This window comes from the organism of the source record quoted next, unplaced genomic scaffold, assembly GCF_019419815.1.
Source record: "Pyrus x bretschneideri cultivar Hongxiangsu unplaced genomic scaffold, Pyrus_bretschneideri_v1 Contig20, whole genome shotgun sequence".
NCBI classification, from domain to species: Eukaryota; Viridiplantae; Streptophyta; class Magnoliopsida; order Rosales; family Rosaceae; genus Pyrus; species Pyrus x bretschneideri.
The window spans coordinates 3,020,279-3,038,937 of record NW_025999502.1 but is presented as its reverse complement, the minus strand read 5'-3'; the positions used below and the strand labels follow the sequence as shown (position 1 = coordinate 3,038,937).

The 18,659-nt window shown below is 34.0% G+C and overlaps 3 protein-coding genes and 1 long non-coding RNA gene across 4 annotated transcripts; 3 read left to right on the top strand and 1 right to left on the bottom strand.

Annotated features, from left to right (window-relative positions):
- Positions 1-1,916: 1,916 nt before the first annotated feature.
- On the bottom strand, positions 1,917-3,241 carry LOC103926572 (late embryogenesis abundant protein 7-like). Its single transcript, XM_018642365.2, has 3 exons — positions 3,119-3,241; positions 2,699-2,881; positions 1,917-2,282 (listed from the first exon to the last, which is right to left on the bottom strand). Exons 1-3 carry the CDS (start codon positions 3,179-3,181, stop codon positions 2,154-2,156), a joined length of 375 nt encoding a protein of 124 aa, XP_018497881.2. The 5' UTR covers positions 3,182-3,241; the 3' UTR covers positions 1,917-2,153.
- A 3,261-nt stretch (positions 3,242-6,502) lies between these two features.
- On the top strand, positions 6,503-8,474 carry LOC125477046 (late embryogenesis abundant protein 2). The gene is given in 3 exon segments (XM_048583798.1): positions 6,503-6,562; positions 8,012-8,347; positions 8,349-8,474. Coding segments are annotated over 3 exon segments (522 nt in total).
- A 4,704-nt stretch (positions 8,475-13,178) lies between these two features.
- On the top strand, positions 13,179-15,382 carry LOC125477034 (late embryogenesis abundant protein 76-like). The gene is made up of 3 exons (XM_048583781.1): positions 13,179-13,357; positions 14,448-14,537; positions 14,987-15,382. Exons 1-3 carry the CDS (start codon positions 13,286-13,288, stop codon positions 15,176-15,178), a joined length of 354 nt encoding a protein of 117 aa, XP_048439738.1. The 5' UTR covers positions 13,179-13,285; the 3' UTR covers positions 15,179-15,382.
- A 1,723-nt stretch (positions 15,383-17,105) lies between these two features.
- Positions 17,106-18,554, top strand: LOC125477084. The gene is made up of 2 exons (XR_007258297.1): positions 17,106-17,253; positions 18,354-18,554. It is a non-coding gene; the product is annotated as an uncharacterized LOC125477084 (long non-coding RNA).
- Positions 18,555-18,659: the final 105 nt, after the last annotated feature.

Genomic DNA, 18,659 nt, shown 5'->3' with positions numbered 1-18,659 from the left:
TAGACTTTCAATGTTTTAATCGTTTCTTCAGAGGCCGAGCGAGTTTTGGCATCCTTGGAATTAGTTTGAGCCAATGCCTTGCAAACGTATGGTTTGTCTATTACTATCTCAGCTGCGTCCACACTGGCGTATTGGGAATCCTCGCTTTCGGCCAATGCGTAACTAACTGTGGGATTCTTCTATATCGTTCCCCGGGATTCTTTTATATCGTAACCTATGTATTTGTTCAAACATCCACACAAAACTCACTTTTCTTCTACAATTCTTCCAATTTTTCTTTCTACCATTCTTCTCATTTCCAATTTTTCAAGATGGCTAAAGAGCATGTTAGAGGTTGTAATTGGACCTTTGACGAAGATATTGCTTTATGCTTGGCATGGATTTCTGTTAGCGAAGATGGTGCCGTCGGCACGAATCAAAATAGAAAGGTATTGTGGGGTAAAATCATTGATAAGTTCCATGAAAACTCCAATGCCGGTCAAAGGGAAGTTGGTGGTGTTTATGATCGGTGGAAGATTATCAACTAAGCGTGCACTTTGTGGAAGGGAAGCTTGGAGAGAGCCATGGTTGACATGCCTAGTGGAAGGGGCGCCTCAGAAATTGTGAGTGTTCTTTTTTGATATTTTAGTTGTTATGAACATAATAGTATTTTGCAACTAATTATTTTTATGTATTTGTTGCATACGGTGACAAAGCAATGACAATTTACAAGACAAGAACTATACCAAAAAAATCAAGCTTTTAGTTGCATCATGCTTGGAACATCCTCAAGGATTGTCCAAGGTGGGGAACTGATGTGAACCAACAATGTGGAAGATTATTTCATAGTGAAGCCCCACCCCCAAATGATGTTAATGAAGGTGAGAATTTTGCCAACAATGAAGGTGTCGAATAAATGACCCCAACTTCTTCTTTTGCAAGACCCCTGGGTGGAGATAAGCAAAAGGAAGCAAAGAGAAAAGGGAAGTCCCAAGATCCGATAAGGTGCACAATTTGCTAGCGAAATTGCAAGAATGAACGAAAACCATATCTCTCAGCAAGAAGAATCGACCCAAATGCGTTTGGCCATGAAGTAAGAAGGGGATAGGGAGCAAGAAAGGTTCGAAATTAATTTGATGATGGAGGCTAGACAAATACACTCCAGAGAGGAAGAAATACTTACGTAGTAAGCAAAAGAACATTTTACGAAGGAATGCCACAATGAGTATATTTCAAGATGATGATTCATCTCAAGATTATCACCCAAGTCTATCACCAAGTCAAGATGGTGGATATCATTATTAAGTTTCTGTAGTTTATGAGTATTCAATTATATTAAGTTTTTATGGTTTATTAATTGTTTTTTTATATAAAGTTTATGTGGTTTATTAATTGTTATTTGTATTAAGTTTATATGGTTTATTAAATGTCGTTTGTATTAAGTTTATGTGGTTTATCATGATTTTCATGTATTGATTTAGTGATTTTCAAAATTTATCAGAATTTAATATTTTTATGTTAAAATGTTCATAAAATTAATTTAGGATAGTCTACATAATTTTTTTATTTTAAAAAGTTAATTTAAAAAAATAGCTTTAATTCATGCTTTGATAATCTTGGGCTAAAAATTTAAGCCAAAACGGTTGGAATAGAAAAACTGTTTCTGGGCTAAATATTTTTAGGTTTTAGGTCAGGGTTGGAGATGGTCTAAGTCATATTGTTAACCACAAAACCTACATAAAATGAGCCTCATTTTTTCAGATCTGATGTAAGCAATTAACATATGGTATGTATATATGGTGTGAGTCGTGAATCTCTTAGACAGAATCTTTTTTCGGTCGAACTCTTAGACAGTTTAAAGAGTGAACTTAGAGGTTATGGAGATGATGCAAATTAGAGAGAATAAAAAGGTTTTGAGACAAAACACTCTTTTTTAAGTATTAATTCATTTGCACGACACTGTTAATTAACAAGGGCACATAAGGATTTCTTCTTTTATTTACCAAAAAGAAAAAACAAGGGAATAAAAATACAATCTTTTGCATCTGACAGAAAACAAAACATATAGCCATTTCCACAGAGATAGGATGGCTAGCTAATCGCCATGACCGCAGGTCATAGGAACTTTAGTTGAAACTGAAGGCAAAGCAAGCGTTGAAGAAAGAGGACTATCTTCAAATCCTAGTGCTTGGGTTGCTTGGGGTATTGTTTTGGTTGCTTGGGTCGTTAGGGTTATTCATTCCCAAAGTATTCTTGACTGCATCAGCTGCTCCTTGAGCCATGTTTCTCACTTGCTCACTTGTCTGCAATCAAATACATGTAGTACATGCACTGTAAAATATGTATATAGTACAAGAGAAAGACCATTGCTATTCACGTTCCCATGTCGTTATTCTACACACATTCCATGAATATTTTAAAATAAAAATAAAAATATTTAATTTGGAGTGCAGAAAACCAATAACGAGTGCGAATAGCATTTGCCTAAGAAAAAAGGTGGAAAGGACTGGCTTTTACTAGATATCTAATAAGAATCTGAGTAATTTTTATTGACTTATGTTTCTAGTTAACATAAATGGATGATGAATTGATGCTAATTTATATTGACTTATGTTTGGTGAAATCTGAATAATTTTTTACTAGATATCTAATAAGAAATATATTATATATAAAAATGCAAATAAATAAGGAGATGGCAGGAAGTGGTTGCATTGCATGCCTGTTGAAGGAGGTGGGTGGCTTGGTCCTTGATGTCAGTAGGAGATTCATCAGATGCCTTGTTCTGGACAGACTGAGATGCATCAGATGCCTTGTTTTGGGCAGATTGAGATAAATTTGATACCTTGTTTTGGGCGGACTGAGCTGCACCCGATGCCTGGTTTAGAAGCTCATCCTTCTTAACCTGTGGCGTGGATCAGAAAAGAAAAATAGGTTATTAACTTGATGAATGCAACTTGATTACATTATAACCAAATCAAATGTAACATTAATTACATTATAATCAACAGTTAAACCAGTAGCTGCAAACATGGGCATCGCTAAATTGCTAGATCTAATGTGCTCACTCCTATACACCCGAGTTTGAATCCCCTCGCTAGGTTAAAAGTATAATATAAAGAATTCAAACAACCATATATACCTGAGCTTGACCAGTCAACTCGCCAGCCTTGTGACTCAAATTCTGGTTTTGGTTGCTTGCCATTTTTGTGCTTGCTTAGTTTTTTCTTCTATGAAAATCAATCACAGATGAAGAACGCAGGATGCAAAAGCTGTTCCATTTGAAAACTATATATATAGGTTGAGGAAAGTCTTCTATTCTCAGTACTTCCTTGTTCCTACCCCATTTTTTGCGTGCATTCACCAGCATAGTTGTGGCATGTGTTGATGTAGGAATGTTTCAAACAAGTTTTGGCTTGTCTTAATTAGTCAAGAAAGAGAGTCCGTTGGCATAGGCTCCGGTAAAATTAAAGCTTTAATTACCTTAAGAACAAGGGTACACGATTAGGAATTAGTATATCCGAAGTAAATTAGGAGTAGCCGAAATTGAAAATAAGATGCGAAAGAATCGGTTAATGTGGTTTGGACATGTGAAATGAGGTGTAAATCAACTTTAGAATTTGTGCACCTCATCATTTTACACCAGTAACATCATCACTTAATGTTGGTAAGTTGGTAACGTCATCGGTTAATTAACGCTGATGACCTAACAGATGTCTAATTTTTAAAACGTTAGATTATTAGGAATGATTTAAAAGGTTGATACTAATTTGGAATTGTCCCAAAAGATTGGTTAGTTATCTGTACTTACACTTATGATATACAATTATCACATTGGCTCCATTATTTTTTGTGAGATGTAACACTGAGACGATAAGTGATAGCTAGCTTAATTATAAACCTAGCTGAACAAACATTTTGGCTGATATAAGATTAAACAAACTATGTATCACTAATTAGTTCTTCTCTAACATTTTGGCTGATACCAGCTTTACTAACTATAAATCTCGCACATGTGTACGTAACATATGAAACATTACACAAGGAAGCATTCTCGTCAGTGTAAGGAAACAAGACTAAAGAAATAGAGAGGACCTAGAGAATGAAAAACTACATATTAATTGTAACCTAATTGACATGTATTATACGTGGCTCCTTTCATAATCATAGCATTAATTTTACAATTTTTTTAATTCATAAATTGGACAATACTTGTGTTGTCCAATGTAATTTTATTTAGGACTAAGGTGCATTAGCATCTAGTTGTTTCATTCACTTGGAATTGTTCAAGAATATAATCCTACATTGAGCATTTAAGAACATAATCTGTAATCACTGTTATAAAAAATGGTTTAGATGGTGCCTAGGCACTAGACGGTAGAGGAACGATGCGATTGTAGGCCAAAACGTGGAGTAAAATTGGATAAGGGCTAGGCAGGCTAAGTGATGGTGTGTTTTTCTGGTTTACCTACCCAAAAAGAATCCAGATTATTTCTTCCACCGTTTCTATTTCTCTTCCCCATGTCTCTTCGCATATATATACGCTCTCTCTCTCTCTCTCCAATTTTAGATAATTGAATTTTCAAATTTGGTTTGGAATTTTGGGTTTTTCTTATTTTTGCTACATTAGTTTATGAGGATGTTAATGTCATGATGGCTTAAGTTTTAATTTTGAATTTTTCTAAATTCTCAGTACAAAAATAATTTTTTTAGAGTATAAATGTAAGTAGGCAGTTATTTATATGTTATATAATAAATTTAATGAAATCCGTCTAGTCCACCTAGGCCCACACCTAGCTGCCTAGCAAGCCTAGGTGCTAGGCTCTAGCCTACTACACAACTAGTGCCTAGCGTCTTTTAGAATCTTATATATAACTAATATATGAGATATTTCACTCCTCTTATCACCGGCACTTTTTTGTAATAAAATCCAACACCTAGTAAAGTAGTAATAGGTGTTTAAGTTAGAACAATATATGTGATGCTGGTGGTGCACGATGTTGTACCTAAAAAGTTTATCATATTAGAGTAGACTATTCTTTCGACAAGTTGCACTAGCTCCAATTTAAGGATATTGATTGTATCACATGCCTTTGAAAAGTTACGTTGACGATTTAGTGAATAAATGATGATCAGCTCTCGAAAAGTTGCATTAGTTCCCAATGTGGGAATTGGTTTTCCATGTGACCATGTATGGGGCCACTGTGTGCCTAAAAAGTTTATCTGGATTAACGTATTTTTACAATACTTTTATTTTCTTTATTTAAAGATTATCTTTATAAAAATTTATTAAAGTTAGTGATCTTTTAATAACTAGCTATCCATTTGTATCGATATGATGGTGTCACTTGTTATCAAGATCGTTCATTTGTTTGATACATACAAATGACTAAATGATTTCTAATTCAATTATTTTAGATATCTTCTAATGACTACAAAGAAATAAACATTTTTTTATTAGAAAGTTTGTACGATAAAAATACATTAATCACAAATTGAACTGAATTTTTTTAGAGATATATAATCTTTTGACATTGATTAAGAAAATAAACATTCAAAACACCTTAATCACAAATGAGTGGACAAGATTGAACATCCATGGGTTTGGGTTTATGCAAGTATTGTCCTCAATCAAATTACAGGGTTCTTTCTTGGCTAGCATTAATTTACTTGCTAGCTATTATGCAGTTTAATTGAAATTAATTTTTTTATTGAAAAAAATGATTTATTCACAACATTATAAGATAGTACAAAATTCAAACGTGAATGTTAAGAACTAAAGTGCACTCATCTTCAGTTCTATAACTACAATTAAAGATCTTCAAAATATTGATACTTCAATCGAAGGGTTGCACATTATTGATGCGGACCTCGGTAAAAAAAATTCATAAAGAAAACTACGTGAGGTAAAACTTCAATTAATAGAAAAAAGGGCACAGCTTATATCTTGGGACAAAGATTAGTCAACTAGAAGCAATAGCTATCCTAATCCAAGTTACAATCCCTCGCCAGTAATGAAAACTTAGTAGATTTAACTCGCCACACCTATTCAAAACAAACAATATCAATTATAACCACTCAGAGCATAAAAACCATAATTCCAAATATCATATAAATAAAAAGAAAGTAAAAAACCAGCCACAGTAAAAAAAAAATTGTCTTACCTCCCATATATACAGCCACAGATTAGCGCAGTAGTTTTCCTGCATTAAACAATCGTGTAAACCCTACCATCCACCACTTGTACGTCGTAACAGAGAATCACGACATGTCAACAGACGATAGGCTTAAGACATATCGATGCAATCTCTTGGAAGTTAAAACCGACGCAGGCAAATAACCTCGCCTCGAAAGGCATACGACGTGTCAACAGAGCAGGACACATGTTGACCAACCAGCCAACGTGAAAACGCTATATATACCATGCATGCACCGTTCCTTCTCATCAATATCAATTCACAGGCTCGAAGATACACATACATTTAACAATTTCATCACTTGTATTCACTCTTTTACAAGGCAAAAAATGGCATCCCAGGATCAGAGACAGAGCTACAGAGCTGGTGAGGCCAAGGGCCAAGCTCAGGTATATAGATTTAATACACACAGATAACTTATATGTATAATTTTGAGATTTAATTTAAATAGTTAATTTGTAGATTAATAAAAGGGAAAAATTAGGTTCACTATTCTTCTTTTTATTACTCCATTGATTAAAATCCTATTCATTTTGAATTTTTGATCAAGGTCTTGGGTATTAATAACATTATTAATTATTTGAATAATAAAATATTTTTATTTTTAAATATATTCCTTTAGTGTTAAAAATAGTATATTTATATTTATGGCTAAATTTTTTATCATATATTTTTATTTTTAGTTTGTACCTATTTTTAATTTGCAAATATTTTTTTATTTTGTACCAATTTTCTTTTTATTTTTAATTTGTACCCATATTAGTTTCTTTTTGTGCCCATATTTTTTAAAGTTTTATTTGTGTTTATTCCCATGTGTACATCGTTACGTGACATTGTATATTTAATCAATGACAGAAAAATTACATATGGTATATTTATGTTTTATGCCTAAATTTTGTATCATATATTTATATTTTTAGTTTGTACCCACTTTTAATTTGCAACATTTTTTTTTAATTTGTAGTATTTTCTTTTTAGTTTTATTTTGTACTCATGTATTAATTTCTTTTAGCGCCTATATTTTTAAAAAATCATTTGTACTCATATTTTTTAATCTTTTATTTGTACCTTAATTTATTTATGATGTACCCATTCTTCTTTATTAATGTACCAATTTTTTTTAACACTATGGATACATTCTTTGGCCATTTATTATTTTTTATTTTTACATAGTTTTTATCCATTTATTCAATCAAAATGTTTGGATTTTTTTTATTGTAACTGTTTTTAATAGTATTATAATGAGGGGATTTTAAATTTATAGGATTATAAATCTCATAAAATATCAAATAATTAATGTGAAAACTATAAAAATATAAATATTAATAGTAATATAATGAGGTGTACAAAGTCAAGGGATCTTGATCAAACTTTGAATATTATTAAGGTTTTAATCAAAGAATGTTAAGGATTAAGGACTGCATCCAAAGTATCCCTTAATAAAATATATTAGTGCATTTTTTGTATGGTTTAGCAACTGGTATTAGTGTTGCATGTCCATATACTTAATACATAATATTCACAAATCTATAAGTTTTTGTTTTATATTATGCCATTAATCTGAATCCTGAAATTTTTTTAACTAATTTAGTTGACGGTGATACATCTTACCTCAATTATCTGATAGAATAATTTTTTTAGGGGCAGTTAGAATATATATCTACAATGACCTAATGGAAGGGTTTATAGTATACATATTGTATTTATTATACTTACAATTTTAATTGTAGTATCTGGTGGTTTAGCTCTGCGTGTATTTGTGGTTGAAATTATTTATTTTATTGTAGCAAATTAATGTTTTAATCTAATCTAAACGAGTTTTTGTCTTGATCTTTCAGGAGAAAACTAACCAGGTGATGGGCACAGTGGGGAACAAGGCACAAGAAGAACGGAACAAGGCCTATGACACAACCCAAGCAACAAGGGACAAGACATACGAGACAGCCCAGTCAGCCAAGGACAGAACACAGGCCTCTATGAACCAGGTGAAAGACAAGACCGCTGAGAAGGCGGAGCAAGCAAAAGAGAAGGCCTGGGATACCAAGGAGACGGCCAAGCAGAAAGCAGAAGAGGCAGCCCAGAAGACCAAAGAGACCTCCCAGTACGGCAATGAGAAAGCCTCAGGGATCATGCAGCAGACTGGAGAGCAGATGAAGCACATGGCGCAAGGTGCCTGCTGATGCTGTGAAAGGCACTTTTGGGTTGGGCAAGAATGATGATAAGGAAGAGGACACTGGTGTTTATTATAACAAGGACTCCACCACCGGCACTACCGGTGGCACCACCAAAAGATCTTATTAGTTTAAAGTATTTAAACATTGTCGTCTATTTATATTTAGTGTCTGTTTTACTAATTTCAGGCGTTGGTTTGTTGTTTTGGTTCAATAAGTTTATGTTGGCATGTTTTAGAAGTCCTGTGGCTTCTCCATCTAACTGAGTTGGGCGAATAATATTCTAGCTACCTTGTATTTGGTGTTTTCAGTCGTCTGGCATGGAGGAATAGGATATGTAATTTCCAGTCGTAATGAAAAACGATATAATACTGTTCGTGTTTATAGTACAAGCAGTGCAATATTCTCTTCCTTAAGCAGAATTCATCTAGGTTACATGCATGTTGGAAGGATAGTAGATGAAGTGTAAAAGAAGTGTGTATGGAACACACGAAATTAAACCAAACTAAAAGTTAAAGACAAAATTTTAAGTTAATTGGCATTCAAGTTTTTGTTTTTATATAATCTTCTTCAATTTCCCTCGTTTGTCCCACATCTCCTTTCTTCAGTACTCAACTGATCCCTAGGTTTAGGTTTTGTCTCAGAAATTGAGGCTTCGCCTTTTCCCTTCGTTTCTGTGATGACCGGAGGTTCCAAATCACAGCGTAATTTGTGTTTGTTGTACCGCCTAATGGTTTGTGTGGCCGCGCTTTTTAGCAATTTTTGCTTTGTGTTCCTTGGTTTCAAATCTGTCACCATTGATCTGTTGTGGCAGATCCACACCACTGGTTCTTGTGTCGTGTTTTTGTGTTTTGTTGTGGTGGCCAAGTAGGAAATTTATTAGTGTGGGTTCTACATAATTTATTATCTCTAGATCAAGGATTTGGTCATTAGTAAATATGCATCCAGTTGGCACCTCTCTTGCAAATGTGTTGTAATTGCGTTCTCTATCAATGGAATATCTTTTATACTTTTATTAAAAAAAAACTAGACACACATACTAACTAACAACTTTGTTTATACGTTGTCTTCAACCTTCAAGTGGAAGTGGCATGGTACTAACACAATCATCAATCACCTTTTTTTCGAACTTTTGCTACAGACTAACGTGACCATGCAGAATAATGTATGAAATGAAATGATTTTTGAAAATCATAAGACACATTTTCATAATTAATTTTAATTAAAAGACATAAAATACATCGATCAAAAACTAAATTTTTTCTCTTTAAAAACACTCGACAATAAAACTGATTTTTCTGGAATGAAAATAGCGCTCTGTGCAGTCGGGCTACTGAAAAAAAACGTTTGCACTCATATGATATTTCACGCAGCAGAAAATAACCAAAACCACTCTAATGCATTCGGCACATGGGCAACAAAAACAATGAAGACAACTATGGTCTCTCTCTTTCTAATGCATTGCTGCTAGTGGTACCGACTAAACTCTCTTAAGCTCGAATATTTGTCGGTGCATGCAAGTGTGATATGCAGCAGCAACCCCAAAAACATCTAATATGCATGGAACAAAACCAACATGTGCAGATAAAGAAATATCAACCTAGGGCTAGGGTATGCGGCTGATTAAAATAATATATTCTTTTAATTAAGATTAATAAAGTCATAAGTAATAAACTAATTAACATGCGAAGCCCATGAACCCAAATCTAAACAGCCCGTTGAACACAAAACTAGATTATATGAACGTACATGCATGCCGAACTTATTTGAGTGGATGTTTTTGAAACACTTAATATTTTAGTGATCGAGAACATGAGAAATAAACATAAAATTAGATTATTATAATAAAAAACATGCACCGAATTAAACATTACAAACTCATGCATTTTATTATGAATTGCCAACTTTATTCTATGATGAGAATTCCAACTTTTATTCTCTTATGAAATGAACTTGAATTAAAAGATATTTTTGAAGTTTTATGTTATTTAAAAGAGAATAATAATGGCTTATGAATTCCGTAATATAGACGGTACACCATAAAGTTGAGAAAGTTTTTAAGTGTCTCCTTCCTTTTATAATAACATATTCCGAACACATTAAACAATATCAAATTTTACAGAGATGCGGTCCAACAGGTGCCGTGTAGACTATGGAAAGGAGCTTGGGTTGTCCATGTTTACCCAAACATTGCCACTAAACCCCAAACGGTTGCCTTTTTGCTTTGTAATCCCTACAATCATGGCTACCCTTACTGAAAGCACTAGAATCCTGACGAATGTCACAATTTTGAAATTTGATTGAAAGACTTGCACCAATTTGAAATGTAAAAACACAAAGAGTCTCCACCCATTCCCACCACCGTTTGTCAATCTCGAGCCACTGTTTTTTTTCTTTTTTTCCCCGGATTTTTGGGACTTGGCGGTTGTCATGCATGAAAAGGATTTGATATGCTTGCGAAATATTCACTAGGCTTTGGCAAATTATGTTCTAATCCATGATATATAGACATCCTTTTGTATATCACTGTTATTAGTGAAACCCTATTTTTCTTAACAAACATTACTATTTATAATAAAAATGTGAGATAGTAGACTAAGCCTCACAATGGATTAGTCATAGTAATGTTGTTCAGATTCGCATTTGGCGATAATCGAATCTAAGATCTTTCATTTACAAGTAAAGAGTAATACATCTAGACCGTAGTACTAAGTGACACACTTACTTTTTATGTTACAATATAAATTTCATAATTGAAACAGTCCAATTTCTAAATTTTCATTTGAAGATCATTTTAAAAAGGGAAATACCCCAAAATGGGACAATTTCTTAATCTTGGGACAAAAATAAGACAAACTGATCATGTTCATCATGCAAAAAACCAAAATTACTAAAATACCCACATATAAATGGGTTATTTACTCTCATTTTCTGATTTATCTTTCTCTACTCTCTACTCTCCCTCCCTCTCTCTTCTTTCACTTTCTCCGTCACGCACTCTCTCTCCCCTTCTCACTGTGCACACATAGTGCACTGTCATTCCGACCAACACCGTCCAAATCGAAGTCACCACCAATTTCATCTCATCCTCATGAGTCCAAAACATCCTAGCCTTGTCACGAATCTCATCCCTGATCATTGGGATCGAAATTCAAGCAGGCATTTTCTTACAACATGGCAAACAATCGAGGCTTGAGATCACCATCACTGGACTCGCATCAAGAGTGAGAACAAAGCCCAATCATTAAATGTTGGTGTTTTGTTGGATGAATTTTTCAGGATTTGCCCACTGTATATACATGACATGCACATGATATGCTCATAGATTTAAGCCAACCCACAAACACAAATGAATTAATACTTAGAAGTTAAATTAGGGTTTGTGTTTCATGTCGGGGCCTATGGGTTGTGAAATAAATTTCAAGTTTTGACATGCTAAAAAACTTGGATGGAACAATTTCTATTCAAGTGTCCATTTGTAGAAATTTGTGAAATTTTTTCCGTAATGTGCATATGGTGTGCATGGCTAACTTCATAATAATATTCCAACTCCAAAAATCTAAAGCTCACAGCTCACTTTTTGAAATCAGAAAAATGATGTCATCACATGCGATGTCACCACCATATACACTATATGCACACCTCATGCACATCATATATACATTACATGCACATAATATGCACATAACTGGAGATCGAGCAACATACGTGCATCATAACTACTGAACATTCTCGTTTCTCATATTAAGATGTATCCATGCACATCACGAAAAAAATTTCATAAATTTTTGCAATTGGATACACTCGAACCAGAAATTGTTCCATCCCAGCTTTGTAGCACGTCAAAACTTGAAATTTTTATTCCACAACCCATAGGCACCAACATGAAACACAAACCCTAATTTAACTTCTAAGTATTAATTCGTCTAGGTTTTTGGGTTGGCTTAAATATGTTAGCATATCATGTGCATATTGTGTAATACAATGGGCAAATCCTAAAAAATTCATCAAACAAAACACCAACATTTAATGACTAGGCTTTGTTCCCACCCTCGATGCGAGTCCAATGGTGATGGTCTTGAGCCTCGATTGTTTGTCATGTTGCCAAAAAATGACCGGAAAACTCGCGGGTTGCTTGAGTTTCGACCCCAACGATTATGAATGAGATTTGTGAGAAGGCTAGGTGTTTTGGACTCATGAGGACAAGATGAAATTTGTGGTGGCTTCGATTTGGACAATGTTGGTCAGGATGACAGTGCATTGTGTGTGCACAGTGAGAAAGGGAGAGAGAGAAATCAAGAAATGGGAGCACATAACTCATTTATATACAAGGGCAATTAAGTCATTTTAAGGTATATAAAAATTTTCTATTTGTCCGATTTTTATGCATAACATGTGCATATTTAAAATATCTTATTTATGTCCCAATATTAAGATTCAGTCATATTTATGAGTATTTCTCTTTAAAAAAATTATTCGTGCATTAAATACAATTGTGACCGATCTTTTCATTTTTTTTCTTTTTCAAGTATTGAAGAAACAATTGTGATATATGAAATGTCTGTATAATTTAAAGAACCAATTATATTAATACAACGAAGTTAGGAAGGAGTTCCTTGATCAAGTTTGATATGGACTGAGACGTCACATATCAATGTAAACTAGGTAGGATTGCTACCCTACAAAACAAGGCACGTACCAGACGACGTGTCAAGAAATCAGAACATGTGATGACCACCCAGCCCCAGTTGAAACGTAGTCATGTGGTATATATGCCACATGCCCCATGGCACACCGCAAACTAGCAAGAAGAATTCTCAGGACTCTCTCTCTCTCTCTCTCTCTCTCTCTCACACACACACACGCACACGCACACACACACTATATATATGTGTGTGTGTATATGTATATATATCACTCACTGTTTTACGAGGAGAGAATATGGAGTTCCATGATCAAAGACAGAGCAACGGAGCCGGTGAATGTGGTGATCAAGGCAAGGGCCAAGCTCAGGTATGTATAGTTTTTCAACTTCCCCATGGATTCTTTCATGAACGCATATATATAGAGACCCTTCAAGGAAAGGGATCCTTATTTTTTTTTTAATAAAAATAAGAATTAATTATAGGATCTACACAACAACAAATTTTAACGATCTGAATCTTCTATTTCTTAAAATGCATCTTATAAATCATTCTTACAAAATATTAATCAAATCAAAAATATTTAAGACATCTAATTGGGTTAAAAAAAATTAACGTATACTTTGTTATATATGAAACAATAAAAATTTTTCTTGATAATAAAATAGGCAAATGATTTTGGATAAAATTGAATTTTTGCAAGGATAATTTATGAATTGAGATTAAGCCGTTCGGATCATTGAACTTCAATACGGAGTAAGTCTCACATCTACTTCCAGTTTTTGGAAAAAATTAGAATCTTTTTGCATAAAGGGTCTGTGCATGCATGTGTGTGTGTGTGTGTGTGTGTGTGATGTACCGATCAATATGGAATCTTTTTGCATAAAAGGTTTGTTTATATATGTGAGTGTGTGTGTGTGAGATGTACCGACCAATATGACAACATATGATAAAGTATATGTCGGCGGTGGATTTGATAACATGATTAAGATCCATATCCTTTTGTTCAATGGGCGTAATGATTCTAATTTAAGATTACTTTTCGATATTGTGAAGAAAAAAAAAAAAAATCCCCCCTAGAGCATGAACTTATTTTTCATGCTATATTTTCACGTTATATTATGTTTGATGGTTACACTTATGGAGAGTGAAAAAATTAAGGGATTATGTTCTTATAAGGGGTATTGTCTCATATTACTAATTAGTTTTATATAGAATTTTCTTCAATTTTTCATATGTTAATCTAAGTGTCCAACTGTCTATTGATCTCGCGTCATCAAACATGTATTGTTCCCATATTAAACTTACAGTAGGCTTAAATAACTCTTCAAGTAAGGTGGCGTGGCGAGAGTAATCCCATCTCCAAAAAAATTAAGAGATGTTCTGCAAAATGGTTATTTAACTTTACGGTGATACTATATTTTTCCTTCATAGTCGAACTTGTATCTTTCATGTCTCAGGAAAGAACTGGCCAAATGATGGGCTCTTTAGAAAAAAAAGCTCATGAAGGAGGGGACCCGATCTACGACGCGATCAGGGAGGCAAAGGAGGTAGGGAAGCATAAGAAGTTTCACAAATCACAATTGATCATAACACAAAACCATAATCCATAAGCTAACAAAGAAGACTAGCTTGAAGAACTCCCATTTGATAAAGCAATGGATCAATAAAATTGCGGAACCAAACACAGTAGTGCTTCTCTTCTCTGTCGGAATCCCAATCTTCAAACTAAGAGTATGTTTTAGTTTAGAAAAGAGCGTATTTTGTGAGAGCTGAGACCACTATATATACTATCTTTGCCAAAACTAATACGGATTCTCTCTTAAAATTATGGGAAAATGTTTTCGACAATATATCAGTTTAATGCTTTGAAATAATCCTTCACCAATAAGGATTAGCATTATAAGACATTAAAATTGGACTGAAACAGCCGACCACCTGATCTCATAAGCTCATACTCTAAGCATATATAGCCGGACTTATATTTCCCATGTCTCAGGAAAGAACTGGCCAGGTGGTGAGCTCATTAGAAAATAAGAGCCAAGGAGGAGGGGACCCGATCTACGACGCGATCCAAGAGGCAAAGGAGGTGATGAAGCTGAAGGCTCAAAAGGAGAAGACTGGGGAGCATATGAATCCGATGGATCAGACCGATAAGGGTGTTCTTACCATTGACAAGAAGGATGATTAGAGATGGAGAGAGGAAGCAGTGGTGGAAAAATATTGGATATTTTTGGACTTTGATTAGTTTTCCCTAACTTCTTTCTATGTAAGATTGCTGCGTGATATATGCTTAAAGAGAGAAAAGTCCTATGTGGTATTAGATGGGAGTGTTTATATTTTGGTGTTACTAGTCGCCTTACTATAATAAAATTTTCGTAATTTTCAGTTGACACATATATGTATTTTTTAATACAGGTGATATTTATTATTTAACTCTTATTAATGAGGGGTTTTGAATTCGATGAAGTGAGAGTTTGAAATTAGGACGAAGTGAATTGAAAAGGAAAGCTTTAGCTCTAGTTTGATGCTGAGGTGATTCTGAAAAAAAATTGGTTATAAAAAAAAAACTGGGAGCTTTTTATGTTTCGTAAAAATTTCGCTTTAGCTTTTTTTCACAGTTTTAGATGAAAAAAAAAACTAAAAACATAAAGCTGCAAAATTCAGCTTTGAAAAATCAGTTTTTTTTCACACCTGTTTTATATAAAAATTTATCAAACACTATAATACTGTTTTTTTTTTTTTTCAAAAGTATTTTTACAAAAAAGTTTATCAAACATCATGCTGTTTTATTTCATAGCTGCTTATTTTCACCGCACAACAGAAACAGTTTTTTTTTTCAAGGCACAACAATACCAAACCAGTCCTTAATCATATGAACAATTTACTGCTTACTTTAATCAATGAATAAAAAGGAAAGTTCTAACCATTTGAACAATTTACTACTTTAGTCAATGAAGATCATCCACTCCATCTACTACTTAATGAACAATCTATTCAGAAAGCATGTTGTCTGCATGAACTAAAAAAAATCAAAGACTTATAAGAAACAAAAGTCACAGTACTTCTGCTTTGTTTTTTATTTTTAAATTAACACTTAAAATTATGAAGTTATGCATGTGTTAACTTGAAAGCTGCATCAAATTACAACAATGAGAATAAAATAGAAAATAGGTGAATGCCAAATTACCCCTTCAGCTTTAGATTTATATTAAATTTGTGTCAATATAAACTGAAGAACATTGACATGTGCCTATGTGATTAAAAATGATGCAGGTTAGCTTAATATAAAGTATATACTAAAGATTATGAGCTGATAGTTTTTATTTGATACTAGATTGGAAAGGAAAAAAAAACCAAAAAAAGGGACAACGAGTTAAATAAATAAAAAAAAGGGTTTACGAGTGTATCTAATTGATTCTTAATTGAAGAAGAGCTCAAGTGAAGAAAACTTTATGTCTAATCATTATTTTGTTTTTTGTTTTTAATTTTTTTGTGCTAGTGATAGAGAAGAAATATCAGTGTTACAGGAATGTTTATTCTCATTTACCCTTCTCGAGTTTCACCTCTCTATCACATTCCTTACGGATTAAGGAATGTCACACTCGATTTCGTGTAGAATTCATAGGTAATTTTCAGTTTCTTGATGAAATTAAACAAGGGGAGAAATTTGGAATATGAATTAATTTCATTCCGCTTCTCATTCCAAATTAATAAACATGCATTTAACTCAGGGTTGATAGAGTCACTTAGTATTATGGTCTCGTGGTATTCCTCTTTGCTGAGAAATGAGAGGTCTTAGGTTCGAATATTGTGGATGGTTAATTTGATACCAAATTAGGCTGATTGTTGTATGACTTAGCTGAACTCTCCCTCCTCTTTATGTAAAAATATCGATATACTAAAAAAATAAATAAATAAAGAAACTCAGGTTTGATAAAAGAAACTCGGGTCGGGTATTTGGGAACCCGATGGTCCAGGTCCAATACATTTGAACTCAACACATAACTCCTGTGCTGCCCACCACTGGACTGAACTTTTGGGATTTTGAGACGTAACCGTTTGGACTCGTCCAATTACGATAAAGTCCAGACCAGAACAAGAACGACTGAGGGCAGTGTCGTCTTTTAACACCTGGTAGACGCCACCCGTGTCTCTCTTGCGTATATATAGAGCTAGCACGCCTCCTACGTTTCAATTTTGCTTAGAAACGCTCGCTCTCTTCTGCGGAAGTTTCCCCAGAGTCTCCAGCGACAGCAACCTCCGGTAAATTCCGAACCCTAAAATCCTTTACAGTTCGATACGATCTATTTCTTCGATTTATTTTCGCAGATCGTGAAATTATTTCTGGGTTTTGATTGATTTCGTTATTTTGGGTTCGAAAACTATGAAAATTTTGAATTTTTAGCGCAAAGATTGTCAATTTTTGTGGATAATTTTAGCTTTCTTAAACTTTGTGGTTTTGGGTGCTTTTGATTTGGGTTGATGGCTTCTCTGAACATGTTATGATCGTTTGTTCATGCTGAAATGTCGAATGGGTCAACGGTGAATATTGAATATGAGCAAAGGGATTTCGGTGAGGCTTCTGGGTGTAATTTTATGATTTGGGTGGTGTTGAGTGGCTGCGATTTGGGTAATGATGTTGCGTTTTATGTATTGATGTCGAAGATATAAGGAAAAATTGGTAATTTAATTGGAAGGCTAGGAATTGAACTAGAACTAGAAGCTAGGTTGAGTTTCTTTGGAATCTAATTATTTATGTATTTTGGCCGAGTGTGTCTATTTTCATAAATCACTAGTGGCTAAGTGGTATGGGTCGTGTGGTGGGTGGTGAGCTTCGTTGAATTGTATGTGTATATAGGTACTTAGTTTGTAGTTAAACCTGGATAAGTACAAGAAATTTATTTTCAACTGACTCTGCAATGGCAGTAGCCCCGTGCACTGGGCTGCACATTTGTGCAGGTTTCTTGGAGTTTGCTAGTAATTATTTATTGGTGTTCATGATTAAGGTGTCGCTTTCTATTGTGGCGTCAAATTACAGAAAAGGAGTTGATATATTTTCTAATATTCTTTTTACCTGACTAGTGAGTAGTAATGGTTCAGTTGTTTTGTTTGGATCAAATGGTTCCATTAGTATACTTGTGACATATCAATGATTATGATCTCTGCAATTTAAGATTGAAAATACAATCATGCACATAAGCACGCACAGATTATATCACACAAAAAAGGGCCTGTTTAGTTAAGATCTGTTAAAGTCTGGTTTTCCGAATCTGCTATGCATTTTTTTCAGTCTTTTGTAATATTTGTGATATATTTCTTTCCTACATTTAATGCTTCCTAATGTTGCGTGTTGGAAAAAGTAGGTTTTAGTATTCTGTGGTGGCTTCTTAACTTCAAAAATGCCTAAAGTTAGAAGAGATAGTTCCTTGTCTCTTGATCGATCTAGGGCATCTCCTTATCCGTGCACCTCTGATGATTCTGATGCTTACAATCTGAAAAATCCTTTGGAAAGCGAAGATAACGCAAAAGAGTGGGAAGAAGCTAGGTGCCCCATCTGCATGGAACATGCACACAATGCGGTTCTTTTAAAATGTTCATCTCATGAGAAGGGCTGCAGGCCTTTCATGTGCAATACAAGCTATCGGCACTCAAATTGCTTTGACCAGTTT